This window comes from Hibiscus syriacus, unplaced genomic scaffold (genome assembly GCF_006381635.1).
Source record: "Hibiscus syriacus cultivar Baekdansim isolate YM2019G1 unplaced genomic scaffold, ASM638163v2 tig00111633_pilon, whole genome shotgun sequence".
Lineage (NCBI taxonomy): Eukaryota > Viridiplantae > Streptophyta > Magnoliopsida > Malvales > Malvaceae > Hibiscus > Hibiscus syriacus.
The window spans coordinates 246,580-273,350 of NW_024063139.1; the positions used below are offsets into that span (position 1 = coordinate 246,580).

The following is a 26,771-nucleotide window of genomic DNA, read 5'->3' on the forward strand; positions in this document are numbered from 1 at the left end:
AGATAAGATTGAGTCAAAAAATCTGCTTAGGTGGCCGAATAATGCCAAATAAGCCAATTTAATGTGCCACGTCAGTTCTCTGTTATTGGATTAACGGTTAATAATGGCAAATCATCGATTTGTTATAAATCAATAATGTCAGTGACTCATTTGTTATTTTTGAAATTTAAGGAGATAAAATGAAATTTTACTAAAATATTAGTGACCATTGATGTAGTTTACCCAAAATAAAATAAACGAACTGGTTCGGGTTGAGGACGTCAAACTCGACAGCCATATGATATGATATGATAAAATAAACAAAACTAGGGGTCCAATTTGGTCATTTCCAAAATTTGTCTCCCTTTCCCCTTTGGGCTCTTTTTGGTAACTTACATTCTCATTGTCATGTCGTCTTTCATTTTTCTTCCCCTTTCTTCTCCTTATGCTTTTCTTCCTTCTTCTGCTTCAGTCGTGCGTAATTGTAAATGTATTTTTCAAGTTTTTAATTCTTTTTTGAATTACATTTCAAGGATTCCCCTGTAAGTATTTTCTTCCCCTTCTCAATTAATTTTATTTTAGATCAGTTTATGATTTTATACCGAATTTTTTATTTTCTTGGCGTTCTTTGTTTTGCTTCGTACTTCGATTTTTTACTGATTTTTTTTACTTCAGAAAATTTTCATTTTTTGGTTTGATTTCGATGAATTTAATTTTTAACTAAGAGTTTCGAATCTGGAAGTCAACTCTTCTTCTAATTAGTCGTTCGTTGCACTTGGGTGAAGTTTTCTTTCCATTGAGCGGTTCATTGAGGGTAGTAAATATGATTCTTTAACTGATTGATAATGTCGTTAGTACATGAGGAAAATCTAATTTTTACAGACATTTTGTTTGGATCCAGTAATATAGCTAGACAATTTAATCAATTTCTTGCATTTCAACTAGCTAAAGATAGAAGAATTTGGGAAGGTGGAGTTTTTTTATTGAGATTATTGCGGCTTTTAGTAAAAGTAGAAGAGGTGTGCATCAGTTGAAATTAGGTTTAGCTTAATCAAGTTCTAGCCACTTAACTTGATAAAGATGGTAAAGATTAGAAAACGTGGAGATTTTTGTTGAATTTGCGGTTGTTACTTTGTCAGTAGATATAGAGATGAAATTTGGCTTTTGGTAATTGTAGAAGGGGTGTATCAGTTTAAATTTGATTTGAGAAATATGGATTAGTTCAGTCCTACAAGTGCATGACATTAAAACATCGACTGATGTTCTATTTGATGAAAACTGCACCAATTTAGGATCTCCAGGTGCATGTTTAATTTGATTAAACTGCATAAATTAAGATCTTCAGGAGCATGTTTTATGAAATGTTTTTGATGGATGTAGCTGCTTAACTGCTGCATCATGAATGATGGCACTAGAAACTTTGCTAATTTTTTTGCACTTGATTGAAATATTTTTGTTGGATTGCAGGATATATTTATGCAGTCCATTGTAAAAAATGTTTGATTCTGGTTATAAAGCCCAATATATGAGTGGACAAAGGGAGAAGTTTGTCAGGTACTGAAAACATTATTCTAAATATTCTCCCCCCCCCCCCTCTATCTTATAGGTGTTTTTTTGTATTTTCTCCAGGTTGGATGACTTGGACTCTAGATTATCATCACCCTCTGCTGCAGGATTGAAAAATTGTGGGTTTAACATTGAGGGATTAGGCCGTTCTAGCCATTCAAACAAGACAACATCTCGATCTTTCAAGAGAGGGATCAAAAAGGGGTCTGAAGGACTTAAGTCAATTGGTCGCTCACTTGGATTTGGGGTTTCTCGAGCAGTATTTCCTGAGGATCTTAAAGTTTCAGAGAAGAAAATATTTGATCCTCAGGATAAATTCCTCTTGCTATGCAATAAATTATTTTTCATATCATGTATTCTGGCAGTATCAGTAGACCCTCTCTTTTTTTATCTTCCAGTTATTAATGATCCTGAAAAGTGTCTCACTATTGATAAAAAATTAGCAGTTACGGCAACGACTTTGCGAACGATTATTGATGTCTTTTATCTTATACGCATGGCTCTTCAGTTCCGTACGGCTTACATTGCGCCATCATCTCGAGTTTTTGGACGAGGTGAACTTGTGATTGATCCTGCAAAAATAGCCAAGCGATACTTGCAGCAGTATTTCGTCATTGATTTTCTTGCTGTACTTCCATTACCACAGGTCTTAAATCTGTTCCCTTGGGCATTCAATGACTGAATGTGCCACATTATCATTGGTTCTAATGCATCTAACTCTCTGTTTCTTGCATTATATATTTCTTTACTGATTTCTCCCTTTTCATGCATCCATGTTTGGTGTGCTGCATTCATATCTATTTATGGTTTATGTGGGAGCAATTCCGTCTAATTGTGTAGTATTGTTCTTTCTTTCTTCTTGGTTTGCCTCATTATTATGTGCTTTATGTGTATAACCTTTCTTTGTATGCATGCTTCTGTTTTCTTTTGCATTGACACACTCATTTCTGCATGCATTCTTTTATTTTGAGTGTGAAACATGGGAGCAATTGGCAATTTATGTTGCTTATATGCACTATGATATAGTATTTCTTTCACTTCTTATTTTTCCATCTGCCTATCATTGTTGGTGGATCTATGGGTACTGTTAATTCACATTGGTAAAGCTTTGAATGCATGCTGGGCAAGGCAAATTTAAATATTCTTATGATTCCTTATACAGAATGAATATAACATCCATATGATTCTCCTAGTGAAAGTCTGGCAAAATATTGTTTTCCTTTAACTGCTTAATGTGTTGGCTACAAATGTTAATGTTAAGATTAAATGTGCATCATCATATTTGGGAGTAGCAGTTACCTCTACCTGGAAATAATGTTAATGAACCGTCACTGTTGCATGTCATCCTAGATTTGTCTGATCAAAAGAACCTACAGTTTTCTCATTGTTTTGTTCATATATGCAGATTGTTGTTTGGAGATTTCTTCACAATCCAAATGGTTCAGATGTACTAGCAACAGAACAGGCCTTGTTTTTTATTGTCTTGTTTCAGTATGTCCCTCGATTTCTCAGAATTATACCCTTAACATCAGAAATGAAAAGGACAGCAGGTGTCTTTGCTGAAACTGCTTGGGCTGGAGCTGCATATTATTTGCTATTATATATGCTTTGTAGTCATGTAAGTGCTTATTAAATACACATCTTTATTTCACTATTGAAACCTGTCGCCATTTCTTCTCCACCTCGTTTGTTTTATGCTATCTTTTGATTTATGGGGCACAATTTTCACACTCACCTGTTCTGTTAAAAAATATGATTACTTGCATAATTATGTTTTGATCGGTGCTTTCTTTCTTTCTTTCTTTGATGAATGATTCAGATAGTAGGGGCATTCTGGTACTGGGTGGCTGTTGAACGAAATGATACTTGTTGGCAGAATGCCTGCAAGGATGTTGGTATTGGTAATTGCACTAAAACTTTCCTATACTGTGGGCATCAACATGGGGAAGGATATAACAAATGGACTGATATCAGAGACTCCGTTCTTGAAGAAAGGTGCCCAGCTGATGAGGATGATAATAATCCTCCATTTGATTTTGGAATCTTCACACAGGCTTTGTCATCTGGTGTTGTTTCATCAACAAAGTTCTTTTCCAAATACTGCTACTGTTTATGGTGGGGTCTACAGAATTTGAGGTGGGAAAACATGTTACTTCTAACTGCTAATTGATTTATATGAAACGATAAAAGAAACATATTAGTGAATTTGGTCATATTATATTGTCGACTGTAAATGGGAATATACTATAACAGATAATTGCATTCATATGAGACATTGATAATTATCTAGTTATCATGATTATTGGTGACAGTTAATTTCATAGTTTTGCATTGAATAATCTTTCCAGAAGTATTTTCATGAAAGGGAATTTGCAAGAAGCCATTGTGGAACGTTTTTTCGTCTCCTTGGCAATGCATAAGAAATTTATGCACTCTAGGTTGTTTTCTGCTTTCTGTTATCTTTGATCTACTAATGGGGACTCGGATATTAAATGCAGCACCTATTACACAAGGCTACTGATTGAACACTGAGAACTCTAAGCTACATCTACCCACTTACCTATGGATCATGAATTCTTGCCAATTGAGAAAATTTCTCTTATATTCTTGCCATCTTCGGTACTCTATTTTAAATGATATGTTCCTATCGTCACCACACTTTTGGCTAATTAAAGGAAAGAAATAAAATGCCTGTCACCCTAATGCTCTTATACCTTTTAACTTGATATTTGGTTATTTTCCCAGCAAGCCTACTGTTATGACTTCCCTTTTATCTAACTAGTTGGTTATATGTTATTAACATTCTCTATGCTTGTGTTTAACTTGTGTTCATGAGCAAAACTTAACTCATCTTTATTATTTTGCTGAAACTCCATCTCTGTACTCTGCAATACTGATGGTTAGACATCTCACAGTATTTCATGCATAAAATATATTATTGTGCTAATACTCAATTTTCTAAGTGACATGAATTCGAGAAAATAGGAAATGTGTTGTTTGACTATTGTTTTTGTTTTAACTGTCCATTAAAATTTCAGCTTATATATCATGCCAAATGAATAAAATATATAAATGATTTCCTGATGTCTTTCGACATAAACTTAAACCATCAATTTTGCCATTGCTGGTTTCTAAGATTCTTCTGTATTTCCTTCAATCTATTTGCAGCACCCTTGGCCAGGGACTACAAACTAGCACCTATCCTGGTGAGGTTATATTCTCCATAGCTCTTGCCATTTTCGGACTCATCCTCTTTGCACTTCTGATTGGAAACATGCAGGTGAATTTTTGGACTTTAGCTCATACCTTATTGTACTAATTAGTTAGTTGAGACTGTTGAAGCACAATTAATCTGACAGTATTGTGGCATTCTGGTTGTTTTTCAATGTTGTAAACAGACCTATCTTCAGTCACTCACTATTCGGCTAGAAGAAATGAGGATTAAAAGGCGTGATTCAGAGCAGTGGATGCATCATCGTATGCTTCCGCAGGACCTGAGGGAACGAGTGAGGCGTTATGACCAGTACAAGTGGTTGGAAACACGCGGTGTTGATGAAGAGAGCTTGGTTCAAAGCCTTCCAAAGGATCTGAGGAGAGATATTAAGAGGCACCTCTGTTTGGCTTTGGTTAGAAGGGTTAGTTCCTTTACTCCTTTTTGTATCTTACCTTTATTTGTTTTTCTTCTTTTACCTTCCATTTGTCTTTCTACATCCTTGTTTTAAGGCATATGGAATACGTCTTTTTTCCATGACATAAATCTCATGTTTGCATTATCTCAAGCGTGTTATCTTTGTTTAGTGGATTATCTAGTACGTCTCTGGAAGTTCATTTTGCTATAATTTAATGATCCTGATTCAGTTTCGTTTTTCCATATAGTCCTGATCTTTGCCTTCCACTTCGTTTTTTTTCCCTCTGATTTCGTATTTCTGTAGGTTCCTCTGTTTGAGAGCATGGATGAGAGATTGCTTGATGCCATTTGTGAACGGCTTAAACCATGCCTGTTTACTGAGAACACTTACATAGTCCGAGAGGGGGATCCTGTTGATGAGATGCTTTTCATTATTCGTGGCCGCCTTGAGAGTATAACAACAGATGGTGGAAGGAGCGGATTTTTCAACCACAGTTTGCTTAAAGAGGGAGATTTCTGTGGAGAGGAACTTCTAACTTGGGCATTGGATCCCAAAACCGGCGCCAACCTTCCAACATCTACTCGGACAGCGAAGGCTTTGACTGAGGTCGAAGCTTTTGCCCTTACAGCTGATGAGTTAAAATTTGTTGCCGGTCAATTCAGGCGTCTTCACAGTAGACAGGTACAACATACGTTCCGTTTTCATTCACAGCAGTGGAGGACATGGGCAGCTTGCTTTATCCAAGCGGCATGGCGGCGTTATTCAAAGAGGAAGAGTCTGGAGGAGCTTCGTCGGAAGGAAGAAGAGGAAGCAGAAGGATCAAATGGAACCCGCAACAACAGTGGTGGAAGCTCGTACAGCATCCGAGCCACTTTCTTAGCTTCCAAGTTTGCTGCAAATGCACTTCGTGGCATTCACCGGAATCGGATTGCTAAGAGTGCAAAGGAGTTGGTGAAACTACAAAAGCCTCCTGAGCCTGATTTCACTGCAGAAGACGCTGATTGATATGTAAGAGAATGATGTGATTTTATTTTATTGTACTTTTGCTTCTTTCACTTAGAGAACAATGTATAAATACAAAGATATGGAACCGCAGTTGTAACAAAGGCTTTGCTTGAAGAAATATTAAGACTGAAGTGGTTGCTCGCTGCTTCATTATTTTTATGCTCGTTGAATCAGCTTGAAACTGTGAAATAACTTTAATTACAAATTCTAATTTATGTGGTATCAAGTTCATATATTCAATTTTTTTGGACCATAAAGTTAGCGACTCCTTTAATTCTTGGACCATTTAACATTTATCCGAAGAGTGAGAGACTATATGAAATATCTTTATTTGACAGAATTGCAGGATTCCTTAATTTAACAACTAACGGAACCAATTCCAAAGCTAATAAAATCCAACCATTTGCACGATGAAGAAATATTCAAAACCCTTATAGGTCAAGCCCACAAGCAAAAGACCTCCTGCGTTTCGGGATTGGTTTTGAGTCAGAGTCATCCTCTCTATGAAATCGATTCGAAATTTGAGTGAAAATGGATTCAATCGATCTTCACCGACGAGTAGATGAGCCTGGTGAACCAGAAGCAAGCATAGAAACCGATCGTACCTGTGAGGACGAAGAACGCATACGATACGATCAACATGTAACCGAAGTAGAGAATTCCGGATACCGGTTTTGTGATCTCGAGTTTGGTGAAGAAGTAGAAGGTAGCATAGAAGAATAGGTAAAGTGCGGAAGAACCCGACGTCAAGTAAGATCTCCACCACCATTGGTAATCCTCACTACATAGCTGGAAGTAGCATAGAACAACTGTGATCTCGGCACAAGTGACAATCAGAATGAGGAACACAATGAAGAGGAATCCAAATATGTAATAGAATTGATGCAACCATATTGAGGTTAGGATGAAGAAGAGCTCAATGAACACAGCTCCGAAGGGTAGTATGCCCCCGATCAGGACCGAAAACACCAGGTGTAGGTACCATGGCTGTTCCGGTATTTGCCTCGGTATCTTATTAGTTTTGACAGGGTCTTCTTTTACAGCCTTCTTGCAACCGACGTAGCTCCCCAAGAATACCAGCGGGACGGAAATGCCGAACCATAAGACCACGAGAGCAAACATGGTTCCGAACGGCACAGCGCCAGAGGATTTCTGACCCCAAATCAGTGCATTCAATACGAAGAAAATCGCAAACACGGTTCCGGGGAATTTAAGAGCAGTTTTGAGTGCAATTCTCTTCCAGTTTGTTCCTTTGAACATCTTATATATACGAGCAGACGAGTAGCCGGCGAAGAGGCCCATGAAGACCCATAGTAGAAGCATGGCAGTCATTAGTCCGCCTCGGTTTGAAGGTGATAGGAAACCGAGGAGAGCGAAGATCATGGTGACAAGAATCATACCGAAAAACTGAACCCCTGTTGCAGCATAAACACAGAGTAAATTGAAGTTTGTCGGGGGCCGAAAAACGTCCCCATGGACAAGCTTCCACCCTGTCTCCTCTTGAGCTTCTTCCTGTGTTTCAAGTTGATTGTACTTGGAGATATCCCGATAAAGAGTTCTCAACATGATCATCGCCACCATCGCAGAGAGGAAAAGAACAATCATTAGAGAATTAACAATTGAAAACCAATGGATCTGATCATCAGCTACCAGAAGATAGGTATCCCATCGAGATGCCCACTTTACATCACTTTCCTGCAAGATTACAACTAGGAGCAAAATACATCAGATAGACCTAGCCGAACCGTAACAAGCAGCAAGCATCGATGTTGCTCGAACGGGAATATGTTCGAGCAAGGACCCTCAAAATACTGAAAGGAACTTCGAAAGATCGAACACACCGATCATTGTTCGAGTAACATACACATGCATTCTCAATTTACATAGAGGTACATGACCTGACCTGGAACTCAACATCATATGTGAATATGATCTCCTTTTCTTCAACCTCTTGAGGAGATTCAGAGCTAGTTACTGCACGTTTTGCATGAGGATCACACGTTATTAGACGAGTCTTCGCATTCCATTCGCCCTCGTATTCATGTTTAACGCTGCATTTATCAACACAATTCGCTAAGAATTAGAAAATAAACACCATTGATTAAAGAAACATGTCAAATGATTGTTAATGAACAAAGGGAAAAAAAGTAGTAACCTGAATGGCTTGACCTCAAATCCAACAATCCGAGCTGAATCGACCAATGGATCCTTGTGGAATTTGACTGTAAATGCTAAATGATTGTTGATGAAATGTTTCTCTTCCTTGCTCTGCAATTATCAACAACAGACCAGATCATTGTTTGCATCACATCATTAATGGAAAAAATATTAAAAAATTATTCTAAAAAGAATTTGATCAATCTAGCATCATTTTTACCCCAGCATACTTCCCTTTGAGGCCAACATGAAACCCGTGCTGATAAACTACAGCGGTTCCGACATCAGGCCTTCGTATCGGAACAACCAATGGAAGATTATCCAAAATCCTTATCAGAAACAAATCACAGAAACATCCATTGTTACTCAAATAAGAAATGCCTGAAATGGAATACTTATAATTAAGAACTCCATGGATGAGAGACTCACATGTTTACTCGATACTCATCATCGATCATCTCCTTGAAAGCCTTTGCAGATTTCTTATCAAGAACCATACGACACACAACATTGCACACACGTGATTCTCTCATTTTAAACTGCAGATCAAATGATCATTTCAATCAGTATTCAGTGGAAAACCAAGACAAAGTGAAAAAGAAATACATAAAAGAAATCATGATTGAGACACCGTGTAAGGGGAGTTTTCGATTCGATCACCACGAAGAACTTCCCCAAGATTCTCTGTACTGTCGACTATGTGATCAGGCTGACAATAGGGTAATGAATAGTAGGAATAAGGAAGCTGTGTTTTAGTTGAAGTCAGCTTATTCACTTTGACGTTCAAAGGATCCCCCTGCATTAATGGAGAAAATTGAATAATTTTAGGATCATAAAATGCAGATCTGAATAAAACTTAATAACAGAATGGCAAATTCCAGTCGACCCAAAGATCCATAATACATAATATCGATGATGATGACGAGGGTGCATGAATTAACATGTCATACATGCATGCGTGCATGTGAAGAAACTGACCGTTTGGAAATCTTCAGGGGCAACACCAGGGAGGTAGAAGCAATGAGATGGAAGGAAGAAGAGAGAAAACAAGGAGAAGATCCATGCGACGTGAAAACCACGACCCCCCATGTTTTGTTCTTTTTTCTTCTTCTCTGGATCTCGATTCGATAGCCTGAATTCCCACTTTTTCACTATTGAAAATGGAAACTAAATAAGAAAAAGACACTGTTTTTGAATTGTTGCTGGTGTTATGGAGTTGAATTTCCTCGTTTGTGAAGAAAGGAATGAAGCGAAAGGAAGGGTAGTTTGTTATGAAGGAGATGGAAAGAGAAACTTATGTTTATAAAGGGACCCTTCCCCTCCATTGGCGCCATGAACCAAAGTCTACTTCCTTTTCTGATGTACGTACGGTCTTGATTTTGATCGAGATAGTTTACATATGTAGCGTATTTGCTAATCAAAGAGCAGATTTTTATTTTTATTTCCCATAAATGAGATTATAAATGGCAAGAAATATTCCTTTTTACTTCTATCATTTTTTCTTATATCATTTTGAATAGAGTTAATTCTAGGGTAATCTACGCATTTAGTATCTAATCTATCAATTATGATATGTTTTAGTATTTAAACTTTCATTTTTTTCAAAATCATACTTAGCATTTAGTTTTTATTTCATTTTAGTATCTCGCCATTAATAACTTAACGTGTTTAAGACCTAAAATATCAGTTTTAGTACCTAAACTTCCGAAATAAAAATTTTCAAAACTTAATGTTAAATTTTGAACGAATGTACTAGAATGAAACAAAAACTAAACTTTAAGTATGGTTTTGAAAAAAATTAAAAGTTTAGTAAAACAGATCAAAACTGATAGTTTAGGTACTAAACGTATAATTTACCCTTAATTCTATCGTTTGTAAACCCATATTTAAATTAATCTCTAAAATTTTAAATATTTTAACTCCACTCGCAAATTATACTTTTTATTCTAAATCAATTATTTTAACTTTTAAATATTCAATTTTATCTCTAAACTATGACATTTATTTTAAATTGGTTCCTAAACTTTTGAGCATTTTAATTTCATACTAAACTATAGGTATATGTCATATCATTGTTAATAAAATTGCTAGACATAATCATATTATTATTAACGTTGTTAGACATAATTATATTATTATATGTTTGAAAAAATAAAATAAAATTTAGGTTAAACAATGACTTGAATGAAATTTGGGATGAAAATGAAAGATTAAAAAATTCAAAGACCAATTTAGAATAAAAAACATAGTTTGGAGATGAAATCGAACATTCAAAAGTTTGAGGACTAATTAGAATGAGCCATAGTTTGAAGATGAAATTGAGATATTAAAAAAAATTGAGGACTGATTTAAAATGAGTCGTAATTGAGGACATGTGATGCAATTAAAACTTTTCAAAAAAATTATGGATTTATGATACAAAATCAATAAAATTCCACCTTGACGGTCATCGTTGATTAAGAAGAAAATTAAAGAAATTGAGTATAAACCAAGTTAGAACACAAGCATATTAAAAAAGCATGACAAGGAAGGAAAAGAAATTTATTGGCAAAAAGAGCTTATGTAGTAGTGACTTGCATGGAAACAAACCAGAAAGAAAAGACATGCACAGACATGTTTTGTTTTATTCATGAAACAGATCTTAAAGAAACCAACCACCTCAAACAGGTTCTTCTCCTCCGAGCTTCCCATTTAAGAGAGTTTTTCAGAACCCATTCCACCAGAGTTGAGATCCCAAATCCAGTTGCTACATGTTTCTTATCATTCAAGACAGGGCCAGCCATGTCGATGTGCAGCCACTGTACCTTTTCATCTACAAACTGCAACACCATAGTTCCAACAACGATGAAATTCAGCAACATGGTTCGACCGAGGAGAATGCAATATCTGGGTGTGAAAACAAATATACAGGTGGTAAAATTCACGTACTTGTTTCAAGAACAGAGCTGCATTGATAGCGCCGCCTTGACGACCACCGGTATTTACCAGATCGCAACGCCTGATTTCATCGACTCCCAATAGCTTTCCTCTAATAGAAATCCTCCAAAATCTCTCACCACTCACCTCTGAAGCTTCCAATACCTCCTTAGATAGATCATCACTGGGTGTGAAGATACCTGAAAGAAAAGTTTCCAATGCATCGACAGTGGTGAGATAATCCATATATGCCCTTTTGGTTTTGATTATCGAATAACAACCAATGAAAACGATTAAACACATTGACCTTTTGAAGAGACTGAATAAGAAAAGCGCTTTCAATGTTATGAAAATTGTTACATTAAAGTTTCGATTTTAAACGTTTACAAGGCAAATACAGAATTTCATTCATGTGTGAGTTAAACATCAAGATATCCTCTTGTTTCTCCAAGCGTAATTGCCGTCCAGAAAATGATCGTATACTTGCTTCCAAAGCTAACCAAAGATAAGCTCAGAAAACTATTCCGGGAATTGTAAAATTCGTATGTATACCTGCAATTGAGGGACCAAGAGCAACAACACAAGCTCCAGTTAGCGTTGCCAGGTCAACTATCTGCAAAGTTGGTTAACGTCTTCAAAAATGTAATTCTGATCCTCTATAGAAAATAAGCAATCAAAAGTATCAGGTTTATAATTCTTAAAAAAAAAATCACAATGCCAAGTGTTTGGCTTTACTTTCTCAACACCTTGGTTGCAAGCATAAACCAGAGCATCAGCTAGTGTAAGCCTACCTTCTGCATCGGTGTTATTAACCTACAATTCACATGGTGAGAAGTTATTTATTAAAGACAATGAAGAAGGTACCCTATTATAAATGTCACAATACCTAAAGTTCATGTATACCTCGATTTTGTTTTCTGGTACTAAATTAAAACAAACTATACCTCGATTGTCTTTCCATTTGAAGCTGTGACAATATCTCCAGGCCTCATACCCGTTCCGCTTATCATATTTTCACAAGATGCAACAATAAAATGAACCTGCATATTTGGAAAATTTTATAAAGCGAGAGACTTGATCCAATGCAGAAATAGGAAAAAGCCAGCAAATATAAACCGATATATAAACACGATAAGAAAAGAATACTCGTCCTTTCCCCAGCACTGAAAATATAATCTTGAAAAAGAGAGAAACCAAATGAATTACCTCAACTCCAGGAGGTTTGATCCGTCCAAGGGCGTTTGCTGCACCAAAAACAGCTGCAGAACTTCCCATGTCCACTTTCATGTTTCAATCGAGCAACCAGGTCCAGTCTTGATGTTGTAGCCACCACTAAGAACATATAAGACAAGTATCCAAAATCAGAAAAATACAATGCTGGGTATTTCCTACGCTAACTGAATCATAATATATACTTCTGCTAGAATATGTTGATGCAAGTATTTATGAAATTACCTGTCGAAAGTCTATCCTTTTCCAACTAATGCTGACTTGGTTTTAATAGGTCCACTCGGGGGTTTGTAGCACAGATGGATGAAATGAGGAGGATTTTGCAGATGCTGCAGCAATTCGAGATAAGATCCCATCTTCAACTCCCTGCATTGCTCTTCTGTCAAGATGTTTGCAGACAGAACATCGCTGTACGTAGAAGCAGTCTTTGAAGCCTCTGCTGCTAGTGCAGCTGCAGGCATGAAAACAAACATTAGTTCAAATTTTACAAAATTTCCTCATCCTTTTATTGCCGCATTGAAACAATATACTCACTGTCACTAATAAGTTAGAAGTTCAACCTTCTAATTACAATTAACTGCAAAAAGAAATGATTATCTAAAAGAAACAACTTCAGCATACTTGAGCTTTTTCTCAATCCCTGGTCCAGTTCCAAGACCAATAATATCCACAGAATTAAGCTGTGATTTCTTTGACTCGGATTTGTATTTATTATCTTCACAAGTTCCTATCAAAATCCAAACCATTCAACTAAGATAAACTTCAATCTTCACAATAAGAACATAGATCATGATACTAAGGAATCAAAAGAGCATTACCCGATGTTATGGCCGAAGCAGCACTGCACTTAGACTCGGTGGAGAGACTTTCTGAAGATGCAAGGACGATGGCAACACTACTGGCTTGAGCAGTCTTTGCAACTGCAGAAACAGCCTCGCCAAGCCCACGAAAAGCAGCCGGAGATGAAGCTGACCGTCCAAGGCCAAACAAACCAACCCTTTTGGAGCCAAGGCCTCGAAGTCTATAAACCAAGACTGGCCTGTTTTCCCTGTGAAATCCTCCTCGACAGAGGCTTCAGCTAAGAGACCGCCAAATAAGCCATCTAATTTTTGCAAAAAGTGAGTTCTGAAACTTGGAGTTTTCGTCCTTGATCATGTCTTTCTCAGTGACCCCAAGTGCAAGTAGGTCCCCTTTCCATTCTGCCACATCGATCTATTTTGCAACAAAAGAGACCTTTCAAGCATTTTACAAACATTAGACTAACAAAAATAAAAAGCTAATCTTTACTCCATTAATTTCATAATTAGTCCCGTTCTCGTCAATCCAATGATATGCACATCAAAATATCAACTTTTGTAAACCCTTGTAAAAAATCAATCCATGATCAAAGTTCAAATCCTTAAAAAAGGAAAAATACAAATGAGTTCCAAACAATAAACAAAAGAAGCTCACTTTTTCGAGAGTAAAAATTTTCAATCTAAAGCCCAATAAGTCAATCAAAAAACGGGATCTTTACCTCGGGATGCTAGATGTTTGCAGGCTGAGTAAGGCCAAGAGTGTGTGCCGTGAAGAACACAAAAGGAATAACCGGGGATAAAATAAAATTCTAGGCCCAGATGAAGACTGCAAGTAGCTGAAAATCAAAGATTGAGAAACAAGATTAAGCTAAAAGAGAAGAGTGGAAACAACGACGACAATCATTTTTGCAGTAGTTGTTAGTATAAATGAAACTTTCCAAAAAGCTTAAGTATTTGTGAGCTGACTATGATGAATGATCGGTGCATCGACAAAGACATCATTTTCTAGGACATCGCATCGTATTCACAAATATTACCGCTTGATTCGCTTTCACCTTTTGTTTTCAGGCCAATGTTCGCTTACACCTTTGAGAACCAATATTTCCCACCCTCGGTAATCGAGATCTTAGCGTCACAGATTTCTTGAAGTTAGTGAAATAAATTCCTACTTTTTTACTTTATATTTCTTCACTTTTCTATTGTAATCTATGTCACTTACTTTTTACTTTGATTACGGTAAAACAAATGGCAAAAGGGCATCACAAGTATTTGTATTTTTGAAAAAAAACTAATGTGGTCCTTATGTTATTTTTTCTTTTAATGTAATCCTCTAATTCAAAATATAAATCTATTGTTGCTCTATGACCAATATTTTTCTTTGTTGAATGTTACAATATTGATGTGACAGTTCACGGTGTTGACGCGACAGTTCAGATGTTGACATGACAATCTATAGTCATGTTTGAGTTACCAATTTAGCACATCCTTCATGTTTGAGTTACCAATTTAGTTCATCTGTCACGTTAATTTGTTACTTTGGACTTCCATGTCAATACGTAGACTGTCATGTCAGCTCCATGGATTACCGCATCAACACTGTAACAGTCAAAGATAAAAAAAAGTTGATTAAAGATTCACATTGAATTTATTTTTTAAGTTAGAGGGCCACATCAAAATAATAATACAATAATCACATTAATTTTTTTAACACGTATGTAACACCCCAATTTATGGGCTAAATTTAAGAAATTATAAAGTGGTGAATTTAATTGGTATTTTTGGAAGAAATTGGGGATTAAATTATAAAATCGTAAAGTTGGCAGACCATTTTAAGAAGTACAGGAAATTTAGTGGTAAACTATTAATTTAGCCAATTTTCTATAGGAGTGAATTATAAACTCTCCCCCGTCAATTTCAAGACATTTTCCAGTTTCCCTTCCCCAACAACCTAACTTTCAACTCCGATCTACTCGTCGTCCGACCTCCGATCGACGAACCGAAACCACCATCGTGTTTGTTGTAAACCAAGGAACAAAACCCCTCAAAGCTTTTGTCGTGAAACGTCGTCGTTCGTCGTTAATTTCAGTCGGAAGTATCGTCGATAATAACTCAATTTCAATTGGTTTTTCATCGATTCACGACGATCCGAGCATCCGTTTACGACACCTCCCACACCATCGTGTTCCTTGCATCGTTCCGAGTCTGTCGGTGTCATCCTTGGTCTACGTCGACAGCGGCGCGTAAGGAGGTGAAGCGGTCAAAGTTTCCGATTCTTTGAAATCGAGCTCTCCTCCATTCAAAAATTTGAACCGAGCTTTGTAAGTATCTCGAAATCGCTTAAAATAATTTTTAGGAATTTTTTCGGGAATTTTCCGATATCAGGGCACTGTTCACGCGCCGCCACTGCGCGTGGGGAAGGAAAAAGTGATCGGTTTGACCGGTTTTGGAACTGTTTTGACCGGTTTGACCGGTCACAACTCGACTTGACCCGTTGACCCGACCCGATCCGTTAACCCGACCCGTTGACCGGCGTTGACCACTGTTGACCAAAACTTTGACTGGCTTTGACCGGGCATTAAACGACCTTTGACTTTGACCGAGTATACCTATCCTGACATTTTTCGACGTTCCAAATCCGATTCCGCTATCCATTTTTTGAAATTCGAACCCGAAGACCTCTAAATTTCCAGTCAAACCCGTTGACTTTGATTTTGACCGAAAATTCCAAATTTTCGAAAAGTCATATTTTATGCTTTCGACGTCCTGAATCCGAACTTCGTTTCGCCAAATTCGAACCCGATAAGTTATTTTTCACTGATTTATCATCTGATTCTATCCGTTTATCTCAATTAAGCTTCATTTCTGATATAATCTTTGTTGATATGTATCTGAGGAATTATTGGAAGTTGAATTGAAGATCAAAGGCGTTCGAATGGAATTTTTATGGTCGATCAATATTGCACGGAAATCAAGGTAATACTGTACTACCTCTTTATGCTTTATGGAACATGTGAATATTGATAAATGCATGATTAAGATAATGTTGGTCTCATTTCTGCAGTTAATTAGTTTCTACAGTCAATATGAATGTGGTAGAAATTCGGTAACTAAATACGGATCAAATGATTAATATAAGAGATTGAAGGGTTGTTAGAATTAAATTACAAGTTTTGTGATCAGTGATAAAGAAATCAACCTGGATCTGAAATTTATAATTTATTTCATCAAAGGTTATATGTTAAAGGTACTTGGATGGGAAATTATGAGAATATTCCGGTAGGGTAAAATTACGAAAATACCTTTATGTTATAAAAAGACAAGATTTGACTATGGAAGTTGAATAAGAGGTTTTTAAAGACATATTGATATGATAAAACTGCTGATGTGCATAAGAAATGCTAGTTTTGCTTAGAAAATATAGATAACCGGTTTTTAACCCAAGAGGAGTTGAGCAAGATGCTAGAAGTCTGTTAAGTAATCTTTTCAAGATCAGAGAATGTTGGAGAAAGCAATTAATCATAGGATCTTTAAATTATAATTATTTTCGTTAAGAGCTAATATCAAAATTATCTGGTTAAGAAATTACGAAAATACCCTTGAGAGATAAAATATTCTGAATTGACCTTGAATGAGAAAGTAATTTGAGGATTTATACTTAACTCGATTAAGTACGAATTTAATTGTTAAGATCTTGTCTTTGTACAGAAAAATTCATGATATTCCATTTGTAAAATCTGAGAAGACACTTGACCCGAAAATATTCGAATAATGAGTAAATACTTGAAGAGTAATTTATCGGGGGTATTCTGCTGTCAGAATTGTTCGAAAGGAATAAAGTAAATGATAAGATTGAATTAAATAATAAAACCGGATGGAAGGAAAAAATTGAAATATCGTAGATCTGTAAAATGACCAAAATACCCTTGTAATGAAAATGACCCAAGAATATCACCAAGCTCAAGAATGATTGGATATCCTCGAGCTCTGAAATGAATGGAATAAAAATGAATACCAAAATTACCAAAATACCCTTATGGCCTATATCAAGTAAATGTCTTGGATTAATTAAGGAATCCAAGTAAGTATAGGTGTTGGACTACCTTTAAAAGTAATGGAGCACAATTTAAATGAGTAGATCAACCCTAAAGCTATGTCAATACCTAAACGACATATATATTACTGGAATACGTGTTTGTTTTCTCAAGTTTGGCTCGATGATAAATTTTGGAAGTATTCAGCCCAGCTCAACTCTAGATTGCATTCAATATTAAGAATTGGACGTTTGTTCAACAAATCAACCACGAAGACCAAATTGAATGGAACAGAAGTACAACATGTATCTGAAATTCAGTAACGTTTGAATTACTCTGGAAAATCCCGAAGTAACTGGAATTCACTTGAATGCTAAATGAAATAAGTAACTTCAATGACTGAGGATTAAGTAAGTGATTAGGATAAGCCTGGAAATTCGGATGAATTTACATGATGTGTCGTCCTTATGGAACATGAACTACATATCAAGCACGTCAGTATTTCATGATATCGTGGAAGCTTGGAAATGAAATAAAGACCATTGGAATATCTATTCAGCGATGATTCTGAAGATGATATATGGACAAGAATTTGTGGTATTAAAGAGTAAATACCCTATAAGGAAAATGAATTGACCAGTCGACATAGATTGTTAAGGTTCTGAATCTTCGTTCTCAAGTTGTTCGATTATCCGATCAATTGACATGGATGTAAAGGATTCTGAATACCCTTCTGATTACATACAGCTTCTGAAAACTGTCCGAATAAGATATTATCATGATAATTCACATTCTGAATAACTGATGATTCTGTCAGTTAATGAACTCTTCCAATAGTGATTCTAAATTCCAACATTCTATCGACATACTGAAGAACTGTGTTTCTCTGCCTGATACAGTACCTCTAAATAATACCAGTAAACTCTGGTGTGTTCCCTAATTACATGAATATTTTTTTCTGATTTCTGATTTTAATCTTGTTATGATACTTGACCTGGATTCTGATCTGATATTGACATGGATTCTGATCTGATACATGACCTGGATTCTGATATGATACTTGACTTGAATTATGTTTTTATTTTTGATATATCCGTTTACGGACGGTACATGTTTTATTGGGGGGTATTGTTGGAGGAAGATTACTTGGAGGCTCCTCGGCTTTGTGCTCAGGGCCTTACTGTTCGTGACGGGGTTGTATGGTTCTGGGGAACCTACACATTTTGTTCGTGACGGATGGGGGTATATATATATGTTTTAAAAAGATCTGAAAAGTTACATGGTTTTTTGGGAACACACTAGAAAACCTATTCTGATATCCTGAACCTAGACATCCGAAATATTTCTATCTGAAATGAATATTATCTGTTACTACCTGCGATATCAATGGACCTCAGCTCAGCCAAAGAAATCTATAAATATCTGAACCAATAAGGAAAAATACATTTATCTGTATTTGCACGTTCATCAGCATCATCTGGTAGTTCTGTATTACTGATCTTTCCAAAGCTCACTCAGTTACTCATCTTTGCAGGTTAAAAGAATCGTACCAGTATATCTATCGACTTCAGTAAATGAGTTCTTCCGGCATTGTTGCAGAGTATGGTACATGTGATTAGGGGGCATGTAATTGTATTTTGTTTTATATACGAGTCTGAAAATCTGTTTTATTTTTAAATAGTTGCAAATGATTTTATAAGTTTACATGTTCTGATAACAAGTTTTAAATTTTCCACTATTTTTACAGTGGGTCGCTCCGGTGGCCCAAATGTGACACCCCAGATCGGATCTGGTTACCCTTATCGGTCTGTGGGGGTTACAACGTATTAGATGGTCATTCATTAGTAGCAATGGGAGCACACACCACATAGATCCAACCGGCTATAGGACTCGCCAGTTAGCAAAGGACAAAACATAAGTTTAAGACAATGACATAAAGACTAAACATGCACAAAGTCGGATTTAAATCCGATCCGGATCGGATAAAAACCGATCCGATTTTTTCTCCTAACCAAAAAACCGGTTCGGATCCTAACCGGTTTGGAGGGTCGGATGATGTAACCGGTTTCGGTTTGAAAAAAATGATTTTTTTTAAAAAATCGGATATAAAAAAACCGATTTTAATATTATTAAAATTACATCGTCATCAATTGCAACAAAGTTTACGATAATTGAAATACTTAAATACTTCCAAGTTCGATAAATTCAAATACTTAAAAACTTCCAAGTTCGATAATTGAAACAAAGTTTACGATAATTGAAATAAAGTTCAAAAATAAACTACATCGCCATCTCTTCTTCATCATCTTCGCCTTCTTCGTTTAGAGGGGATATTCTAAGTTCGACTTCTTTAATGTGTAAGTTTGCTTCTAAATCGGCATCAATTGCATCTTCTAGGGTGGTGATATGTTGCTTTTGAGCCGCTCCATCCAAATAATCCTTCAAATAAATGCATACTTCCACCGACTCGGGACTTAGTCTTGATCTCCGTTGCGATATAACCCTGCCACTAACAGAAAAAGCAAATTCCGAAGCTACCGTAGAAGCTTGGACGGTTAGTAAATCAAGGGCCATGGCGGATAGAATCGGAAATTGTTCTTCCTTTTCTTTCCACCAAGCCAAAATATCCAAATTTTCAAACTCTCCAAATGTCATTTTTGATAGAAAATCGCATGACATGTAATTTCCCAACTCTCTACTTGGGGTGGTAGTACGTGATCGTTTGGATTTGGAATTTACAAGAGTGTTAAAAAGTGATAAATTTATGTTACTTGGACGTCTAATAGATGATTCCGCATCCGTTCTCATTTGATCATGTATTACACTACTTGATCCGTATTTAGTTAAATAAATTGCAAACATGTCTCAAAAACATTTGTTAAAATAATTTATTTGGTTTTGGACAAAGTTTGGTTCATCATCAGTTAGATTAAAAGCAAACGCAATTTGTTCAATTAGTGTTTCAACCCCGCCAACATTTAACGTTGGGTTTAAAGCGACGGCATAAGTAAAAATAGGATGAATCTCCTTAAAATATTTTAAAAGTTTTTCCTTCATTGCAAAGTCAATTTCTTGAAAAACTTCGGTTTTAAATTCAAAGTCATTTAGTCGGGTAGCCAACAAAAATATTTGATTAAGAACCAACATGCTAGTAGGGTAATAAACACCGGATAAAAAAATTGTTGCATTTTTAAAAATCCCAAGCAAATCGGTTATTTTGGCTATAGTTTCCCAACTCAAATCCGGATAAATGTTTGGGACATGGCCTCTCTAGAAAAGTTGATCGTGAAATGTTTGCAATGTTTCCCTTTGCCTTAAGGCAGTATGCATCATCATCCAAGTTGAGTTACAACGAGTTGGACAATCCAAATTAGGACCCAAAGATTTTTTATTAACTGACTTACAAAATTGTTTATAATCATTTAGTCTTTTGTTGTTGTTACAAAGAACTGATTTTATCATTGCTTTAAATTCTAATCTAATCGGCTCAATAACCTTCAAACCGATTTGCACGGAGAAATTAATTATGTGTGCAACGCAACGGGTATGAAAAAATGCAACGTCTAAAATCGGTGAAAGTAATATTTTTAATCTTGGAACTGCGTTTGTATTATTCGATGCATTATCAAAGGATATAGAAAAAACTTTATTTTCTAATTTATAAAGACATATTACCCTTTTTAAAAGTGTAAATAAATTAGCACCGGTATGCAGCTCACCGAATAATTCAAACGTGATTATTCTTTTCATCATTTTCCAATTATCTTGATTTAACCAATGTGTCATAACGGCTAAAAAAGAATTTTCGGTATTATGAGGGGAACTCCAAACGTCACATGTAAGCGACACACCATAACGGTGTTCTTGGAATCCTAAAATCATTTTTTCCCTCGTCGTACGCAACATTTTTATAGCATATCTTCTAAGGGTAATACGACTTACTTGAGTATAACGTGATTGCATTAGTTGTTGAATTGTTGCCGTGAAATCTTCATCATCAAAGTGGTCGAATGGCAATGTTTTTGTAATCACGAACTTTGTAAACGCTTCTCATAATTTTTCGTTGTCGTAAACAAAAACACCACCTTATGGTGTAAGATTCGATTGACTTAGATCTGATCTTGAGCGAAGTGCCTTGCATGATTTTGTCAAATGATTCTTCAACGTTGTTTTTCCTTCCGGTGCAAGAAACTTTAGACAAAGTTTACAACGCGCCTTCCTCGAGCCATTTGACATCCCACATAAATCGTAGTGATCCCAAATATCTTTGTTTCGAGTATGTTCGATCACTCTCACGACTTTAAGGTTTCCCCCGACGGAAGATTCAGCCGTGTTACTTGTGTTGTAGCCATGATGAACAAAAAATTACAAAAAATAAGATTTGAGAGATGTTTAGGTGTTGTGTAATAAGATTTGAGAAAGTTGAAATAAACCAAATACATTCTCAACCTATTTATACATGTTTAGGGTGGTAAAATAGTAATTTTTTTTAGAAAAAACGGTCAAAAACCCACCCAATGACTATATTAACGACTAGTTTTTTAAGCCCATACCGGTTTTTAATCGGTTTTTTTCCAAACCGATTTTTAATCCGGTAAAAATTCAGTCGTCCATTTTTTTCCCAAACCGGTTATATTATCCGGTTTTAAAATATCTGATCCGGTTTAAAAAAACTGATTTTTCTCAAATCCGATTTCAAATATTTTTTTATGTAAAATCATATATTCAAATTTTGTGTGCACCTCTAATAAAGACCCCAAAACTAATAAAAAAAAAAAAAGTTCCCAAACTCACACCCAGCAAAACGAACATTCATCTTCAATTGAGGACGAGCTCCACAAACGCAGAGCCAAAATCAAAACGTGAACAAGCAAATAAAGAACGAAGAGGAGGAGGAGGAGCTGAACGGACCTCCAAAACAAAAACATGAGCCGAAGCAATTAAGACAGGTCATACCACTATCGATCTGAGCAGAGAGCATCTTCAACAGTAGAAGGGGCTTCCTCAATCCAAACCATCGGGGATGTAAAAGTTTGACCCAGCTTCGCCGGCGAGTGAGCCACCGAATTCATAGCACGATAGACAAACTTAAAAGATAAGTACTCGAAATTCCTTTGCATGCATTGAATTGTAGATAATCGGACTAACAAAAGAGAAATTTGACATAGGTGAAGTTACTTTGTTAATGGTGATCTATGAGTCCCCCTCAATAATAGCACGACGAAAACCCAACTCACTAATAGTGTCACTTCTTGTTCACAAGCCCTAGTTTCTGCAACCTCTGGAGAGAGAATGTGAGCATTTGGATAGACACTAGACGCCATAACTAGACCCTCATAATTTCTTATTATAATACCTGAAACAGAGGTTTTGGAAGCGGAGTGAAAGCCAGCATCAAAATTGCTATTGACAGTATCTACAGAAGGGGGAGATCAGTGACCAGTTGCTTGAGGAGGTGAGGATCCCTGATTAGATGTGCATGCATCAATTTCGACAATATAATTGGAGATGAATGGAGCAAGGCTTATTGGAGTTTGAACCAGATGTTCATGGAATTTCCTATTTCTACAATACCATAAAGCCCATAACACAACAGCAAAAACTTTGCTCTGGTGCTTGGGTAACAAATCAAATAGATTAGATAACCACAACAGCCATTGCTGGTCACCAAAAACAACAGGAAGTACAAGCTGAAGTGCAAAGAACAGTTGGTTAGAGAAGGGGCAATCACAGACAATGTGAGAGACAGTTTCATATCTAGTATCACATAATTTGTATGCAGTATCAATATTGAGACGCCGTGATGACAGGTTAGCAGTAGTAGGGATGTAATTCTTACAGAACCGCCAACGGGTGATCTTCACTTTAAATGGTATAGGAAGTGACCAAATTGTGTCAAATACCTTATGATCATTATTTGAATCAATGATAGGTTGGATAAGATGACAAGACCCACTCTTAACAGTATACACCCCTGCTTTATCAGACCGCCAATACACAACATTCGATCGCTGAGTGGTTCGCAAAGGGATGTATAAATTTGTCTCTACCTGATCAGGCAGAAAAAGTAAAAGAATATCATTTGCCCTCCAGGTATTAGAATTACCATCAATTAAATCAGACAAAATAGTACAATTGATGTTAATATTGTTTACCCAAACCCTGCCCATTGTTGTCTCAAGAACCCAACTATTGCGCCAGATATTAATCGACAAGCCACAACAAACTTTCCAACTGAACCCCTTCTCCAAAAAACTACGGGTGAATAAATGTTTCGCCAGGTATAGGATGGGTAAGAACCCAAACCAGCCTCCATAAACGTTGATGTAGGGAAATAACGCCCTTTTAGCACCCGAGCCAAAAGGCAGTCAGGTTTAGAAAGAATGCACCAGCCTTGCTTGGCCAAAATGGCAATGTTAAACTAAGCCAAATCTTTAAAGCCTATACCTCCCACCGACTTCCGATAGCACAATTCTATCCATTTAGCCCAGTGAATTCCTTTGCCAGAGCTATTATTGCGCCATCAGAATTTGTTAAAAATAGACTCCAATTCACGACAGACAGCTAGTGGAAACAAAAAACACTACATTGGATAAATAGGAATGGCTTGCAACATTGATTTTATAAACACCTCTTTACCACCCATGGACAAGTACTGAGTTCTTCAACTATTAACATGATGGTTCACTTTGTCCCGCAGCCCAACAAAAGCCTTTTTTCTATGTCGGCCCACTATAGTCGGGAGGCCAAGGTATTTTTCCGGACTCCTAGAGATTTGAACACCATAACCCCCCCCCCCCCCCCAAAATAAATCAATGACTAATCATAATTGACAAGTTTCCGAGACATAGCTTCATATTCCATTAACAAATCCCGTAACGTAACATCACCACAAGGAGTGACGTCACCAAATAAAATGCAGTCATCCACGAAAAATAAATGAGTAAGGGGAAACCATACCTACCAACCTTACATCTAGAGATTGCACCAGTAGCCTTAGCCAAATTAAGGAAAGAACTTGCGTGCACATCAGAAAAAGATATGGACATAACAGGTTACCTTGGCGTAAACTACGAGTAAGAGAGAAGGACATTACAGGAACCCCATTGAAAACAATCGAATACGAAATCGTGGAAACACAACTCATCACCAGTGTAACCCATCAGGAGAAAACCCCATCACGAGCATCACATCCCGTAATTAGGATTATTCCACCCGATCATAAGCCTTATTAATTTTTAAAGCAAAAGAACCACAACGGCTAGAAGTGTTCAGCTTCAAGGAATGCAAAATTTCATAAGCAATCAAAACATTATATGTAATACGTCTCCCGGGAATAAAAGAACCATATGACTCATTAATACAAAAATCCAGGAAACCACAAAGCATATTGACAATCGCCTTGGCAATAATTTTATATAGGACATTGTATAGGCTTATAGGCCTAAATTGACTCATGGAGGAAGGAGGGACAACCTTGGGAAACAATAACAACAAAACCCTTTTTCCATATGCAATGGGATAAAGGGGAGGTCTTCTGTGGAAGACCTCCGACAGTCAGAAAAAAAAATGCAATGCATGTATAAATAAATAAATAAATACATAGTTGGACAATCTTCATATTCAGTCTATATATGCGTGTCTGTAATGAGAAGTAATCCCTGCAAATAAATTCATGCGTAAAAATCTCTGCATATAGACAGAAACGTAAGTCCGAGCTAAATGTAAAAAGAGGAAACATGAAGAGAATGATACACAGTAGTCAACGATAACAAATACGAAAAGGAATAAAGTCAAATAGGTTAAAACCTAAAATAAGGCAACACTACTCTGCTATACCCTAGTTCTAAGCCTTCATAAATTTCAATAATAGAAACGTATAAAAAATAGAAGTCATGGAAATTACTACAAAGGCTTTAAAAAGAAGACATAGATGCTATACCCTATTGCTGTGACTCACACTACTCGGCTACTCTGGTCTTAAGTTTTTATACTTTCCTGTCAGAGGTCATGTCCTCGGTAAGGGTTAAATCCTTCAAATCAGATCTCAAGCAGTCTACCCACTTCCTCCTTGGTCGACCTCTCCTTGAGGCACCATCGACTGTAATCGACTCTATCTTCCTGACCGTATCCGACTGTTGAGGGACAACCTTAGGAAGAAGAACACTATTCCAATATTGGCTCGATTAATATCAGATCAGTGAAAAGTTGCTGAAATAAACAGTAGCATTAGTTGCTATTAAATCCTCATCAAAAAGCCAGTTCCCGTTGATATCTAACAATTTAAGCACCTTGTTTTTCTTCTTTCGATACGTGGCCCATTTATGGGGAAAAATTATATTCCTGTCACCATGGTGGAGCCAATTGACATGAGCACGCTGCTCCCAATATAACTCATCTTTATTCGCCTCCAAATTGAGAGCTAATCTCACATCTAATAATTCAACAAGGGTTTCATCGTCTGGATCAGAATCTAAAAGCCTGGTAAGCTTCTCTTTGAGGCCCCACGTTGTAGCAGTACGACGAGCCTTACTAGAGGAGCTCCATTTAGAAGGAGCTTCACCCAATCATTTTAACTTAACTAGTAAAGCCTCATAATTAGATTCCCAGAAGAAACATAACAGATCCTTGCACTCAGTTTCAAGAACCCAATTAGCATCAAAGCAGAAAGAAGAAAAGGTCGACCTATTAGAATAACCAGCAGTGGTTGACACCAGAACAGGACAGTGATCCGAACTGATGTGGGTCAAGTGCTCAACTGAATAATTCAGAAAAAGATCCCACCAGGATGGGTTAGCCACACCTCGATCTAAACGCTGGTGAACATTATTTATAGACAATCGACCTCTTTCCAAAGTATACCATCTTCCAATAGAACCCAAATCAGAAAGATCACAATCCAACAGAGTAGAACGAAAAGCCTCCATCGGTCGTTCAGATTTAACACGTCCACCTTTTTTTCCGACGCAAGCAGTAGCTCTTTAAAATAACCAAATGCTAACCATGGTAAAGCCTGATCAACACCCAGCGACCTCAGCAAACTCTATGACTGATAACGTAAACTATCAACTGGGTGACCATAGAATCCAGTCAAATGCCAAGAAACATTAGAACCCGACTTGATAACTTCAACATTAATGTGATGCAGCGAGAAACTCCGTAAAGAAACAATGATATCATGAGACCATGCCAAAGAGAGGTCATCCCTAGAACCCACAACACTAACGTCGAAACCTTGAGAGAAACCACACTTTCTACGAACATTCATCATTTTATTACTAGGAAGTTTTTTTTTCATAAGAAACAAAATTTGGGGACGAACATCTCTCAGTTTATTCTTGAGACGATTAATTGTCCGTAGTTTCCCTAGACCACGGACATTCCAGCTGAGGATTTTCATGGCTGACGGTTGGCCTGTTCAATAAGGCATGTCAATGAATTGTTTTGAGAGCCATTAACAT

At 36.7% G+C, this 26,771-nt stretch overlaps 3 protein-coding genes and 1 pseudogene across 4 annotated transcripts; 1 reads left to right on the top strand and 3 right to left on the bottom strand.

Moving 5' to 3' along the window:
* The first annotated feature begins 408 nt into the window (after positions 1 to 408).
* On the top strand, positions 409 to 6,332 carry LOC120166234 (probable cyclic nucleotide-gated ion channel 5). 2 transcript variants are annotated; one of them, XM_039175543.1, is made up of 8 exons: positions 409 to 463; positions 1,447 to 1,533; positions 1,609 to 2,191; positions 2,951 to 3,163; positions 3,365 to 3,681; positions 4,714 to 4,825; positions 4,944 to 5,180; positions 5,478 to 6,332. In XM_039175543.1, exons 2-8 carry the CDS (start codon positions 1,475 to 1,477, stop codon positions 6,177 to 6,179), a joined length of 2,223 nt encoding a protein of 740 aa, XP_039031474.1. In that variant the 5' UTR covers positions 409 to 463; positions 1,447 to 1,474; the 3' UTR covers positions 6,180 to 6,332. The 2 variants fall into 2 exon arrangements, with proteins under 2 accessions (XP_039031474.1, XP_039031473.1); XM_039175542.1 differs by having other exon boundaries at positions 442 to 521.
* A 294-nt stretch (positions 6,333 to 6,626) lies between these two features.
* Positions 6,627 to 9,673, bottom strand: LOC120166242 (transmembrane 9 superfamily member 10-like). Its single transcript, XM_039175549.1, has 7 exons — positions 9,315 to 9,673; positions 8,968 to 9,132; positions 8,766 to 8,875; positions 8,557 to 8,665; positions 8,335 to 8,447; positions 8,083 to 8,230; positions 6,627 to 7,874 (listed from the first exon to the last, which is right to left on the bottom strand). Exons 1-7 carry the CDS (start codon positions 9,423 to 9,425, stop codon positions 6,717 to 6,719), a joined length of 1,914 nt encoding a protein of 637 aa, XP_039031480.1. The 5' UTR covers positions 9,426 to 9,673; the 3' UTR covers positions 6,627 to 6,716.
* Positions 9,674 to 10,863: 1,190 nt separating this feature from the next.
* Positions 10,864 to 23,480, bottom strand: LOC120166217 (annotated as a pseudogene).
* A 2,022-nt stretch (positions 23,481 to 25,502) lies between these two features.
* Positions 25,503 to 26,237, bottom strand: LOC120166218. The gene is made up of 2 exons (XM_039175538.1): positions 25,928 to 26,237; positions 25,503 to 25,867 (listed from the first exon to the last, which is right to left on the bottom strand). The coding sequence occupies exons 1-2, from the start codon at positions 26,235 to 26,237 to the stop codon at positions 25,503 to 25,505; spliced, it is 675 nt and encodes a 224-aa protein (XP_039031469.1).
* Positions 26,238 to 26,771: the final 534 nt, after the last annotated feature.

Coding starts and splice junctions, on each gene's coding strand:
- LOC120166234 (XM_039175543.1), top strand. CDS start 1,475: ATGTTTGATTCTGGTTATAAAGCCCAATATATGAGTGGACAAAGGGAG. Junction 4,826..4,943: donor TTCTGATTGGAAACATGCAG/GTGAATTTTTGG, acceptor TGTTGTAAACAG/ACCTATCTTCAGTCACTCAC. Junction 5,181..5,477: donor GTTTGGCTTTGGTTAGAAGG/GTTAGTTCCTTT, acceptor GTATTTCTGTAG/GTTCCTCTGTTTGAGAGCAT.
- LOC120166242 (XM_039175549.1), bottom strand. CDS start 9,425: ATGGGGGGTCGTGGTTTTCACGTCGCATGGATCTTCTCCTTGTTTTCT. Junction 8,876..8,967: donor TCGAAAACTCCCCTTACACG/GTGTCTCAATCA, acceptor TTTGATCTGCAG/TTTAAAATGAGAGAATCACG. Junction 8,231..8,334: donor TTTGAGGTCAAGCCATTCAG/GTTACTACTTTT, acceptor TGATAAATGCAG/CGTTAAACATGAATACGAGG.
- LOC120166218 (XM_039175538.1), bottom strand. CDS start 26,237: ATGGAGGCTTTTCGTTCTACTCTGTTGGATTGTGATCTTTCTGATTTG. Junction 25,868..25,927: donor TGAGTGCAAGGATCTGTTAT/GTTTCTTCTGGG, acceptor GATTGGGTGAAG/CTCCTTCTAAATGGAGCTCC.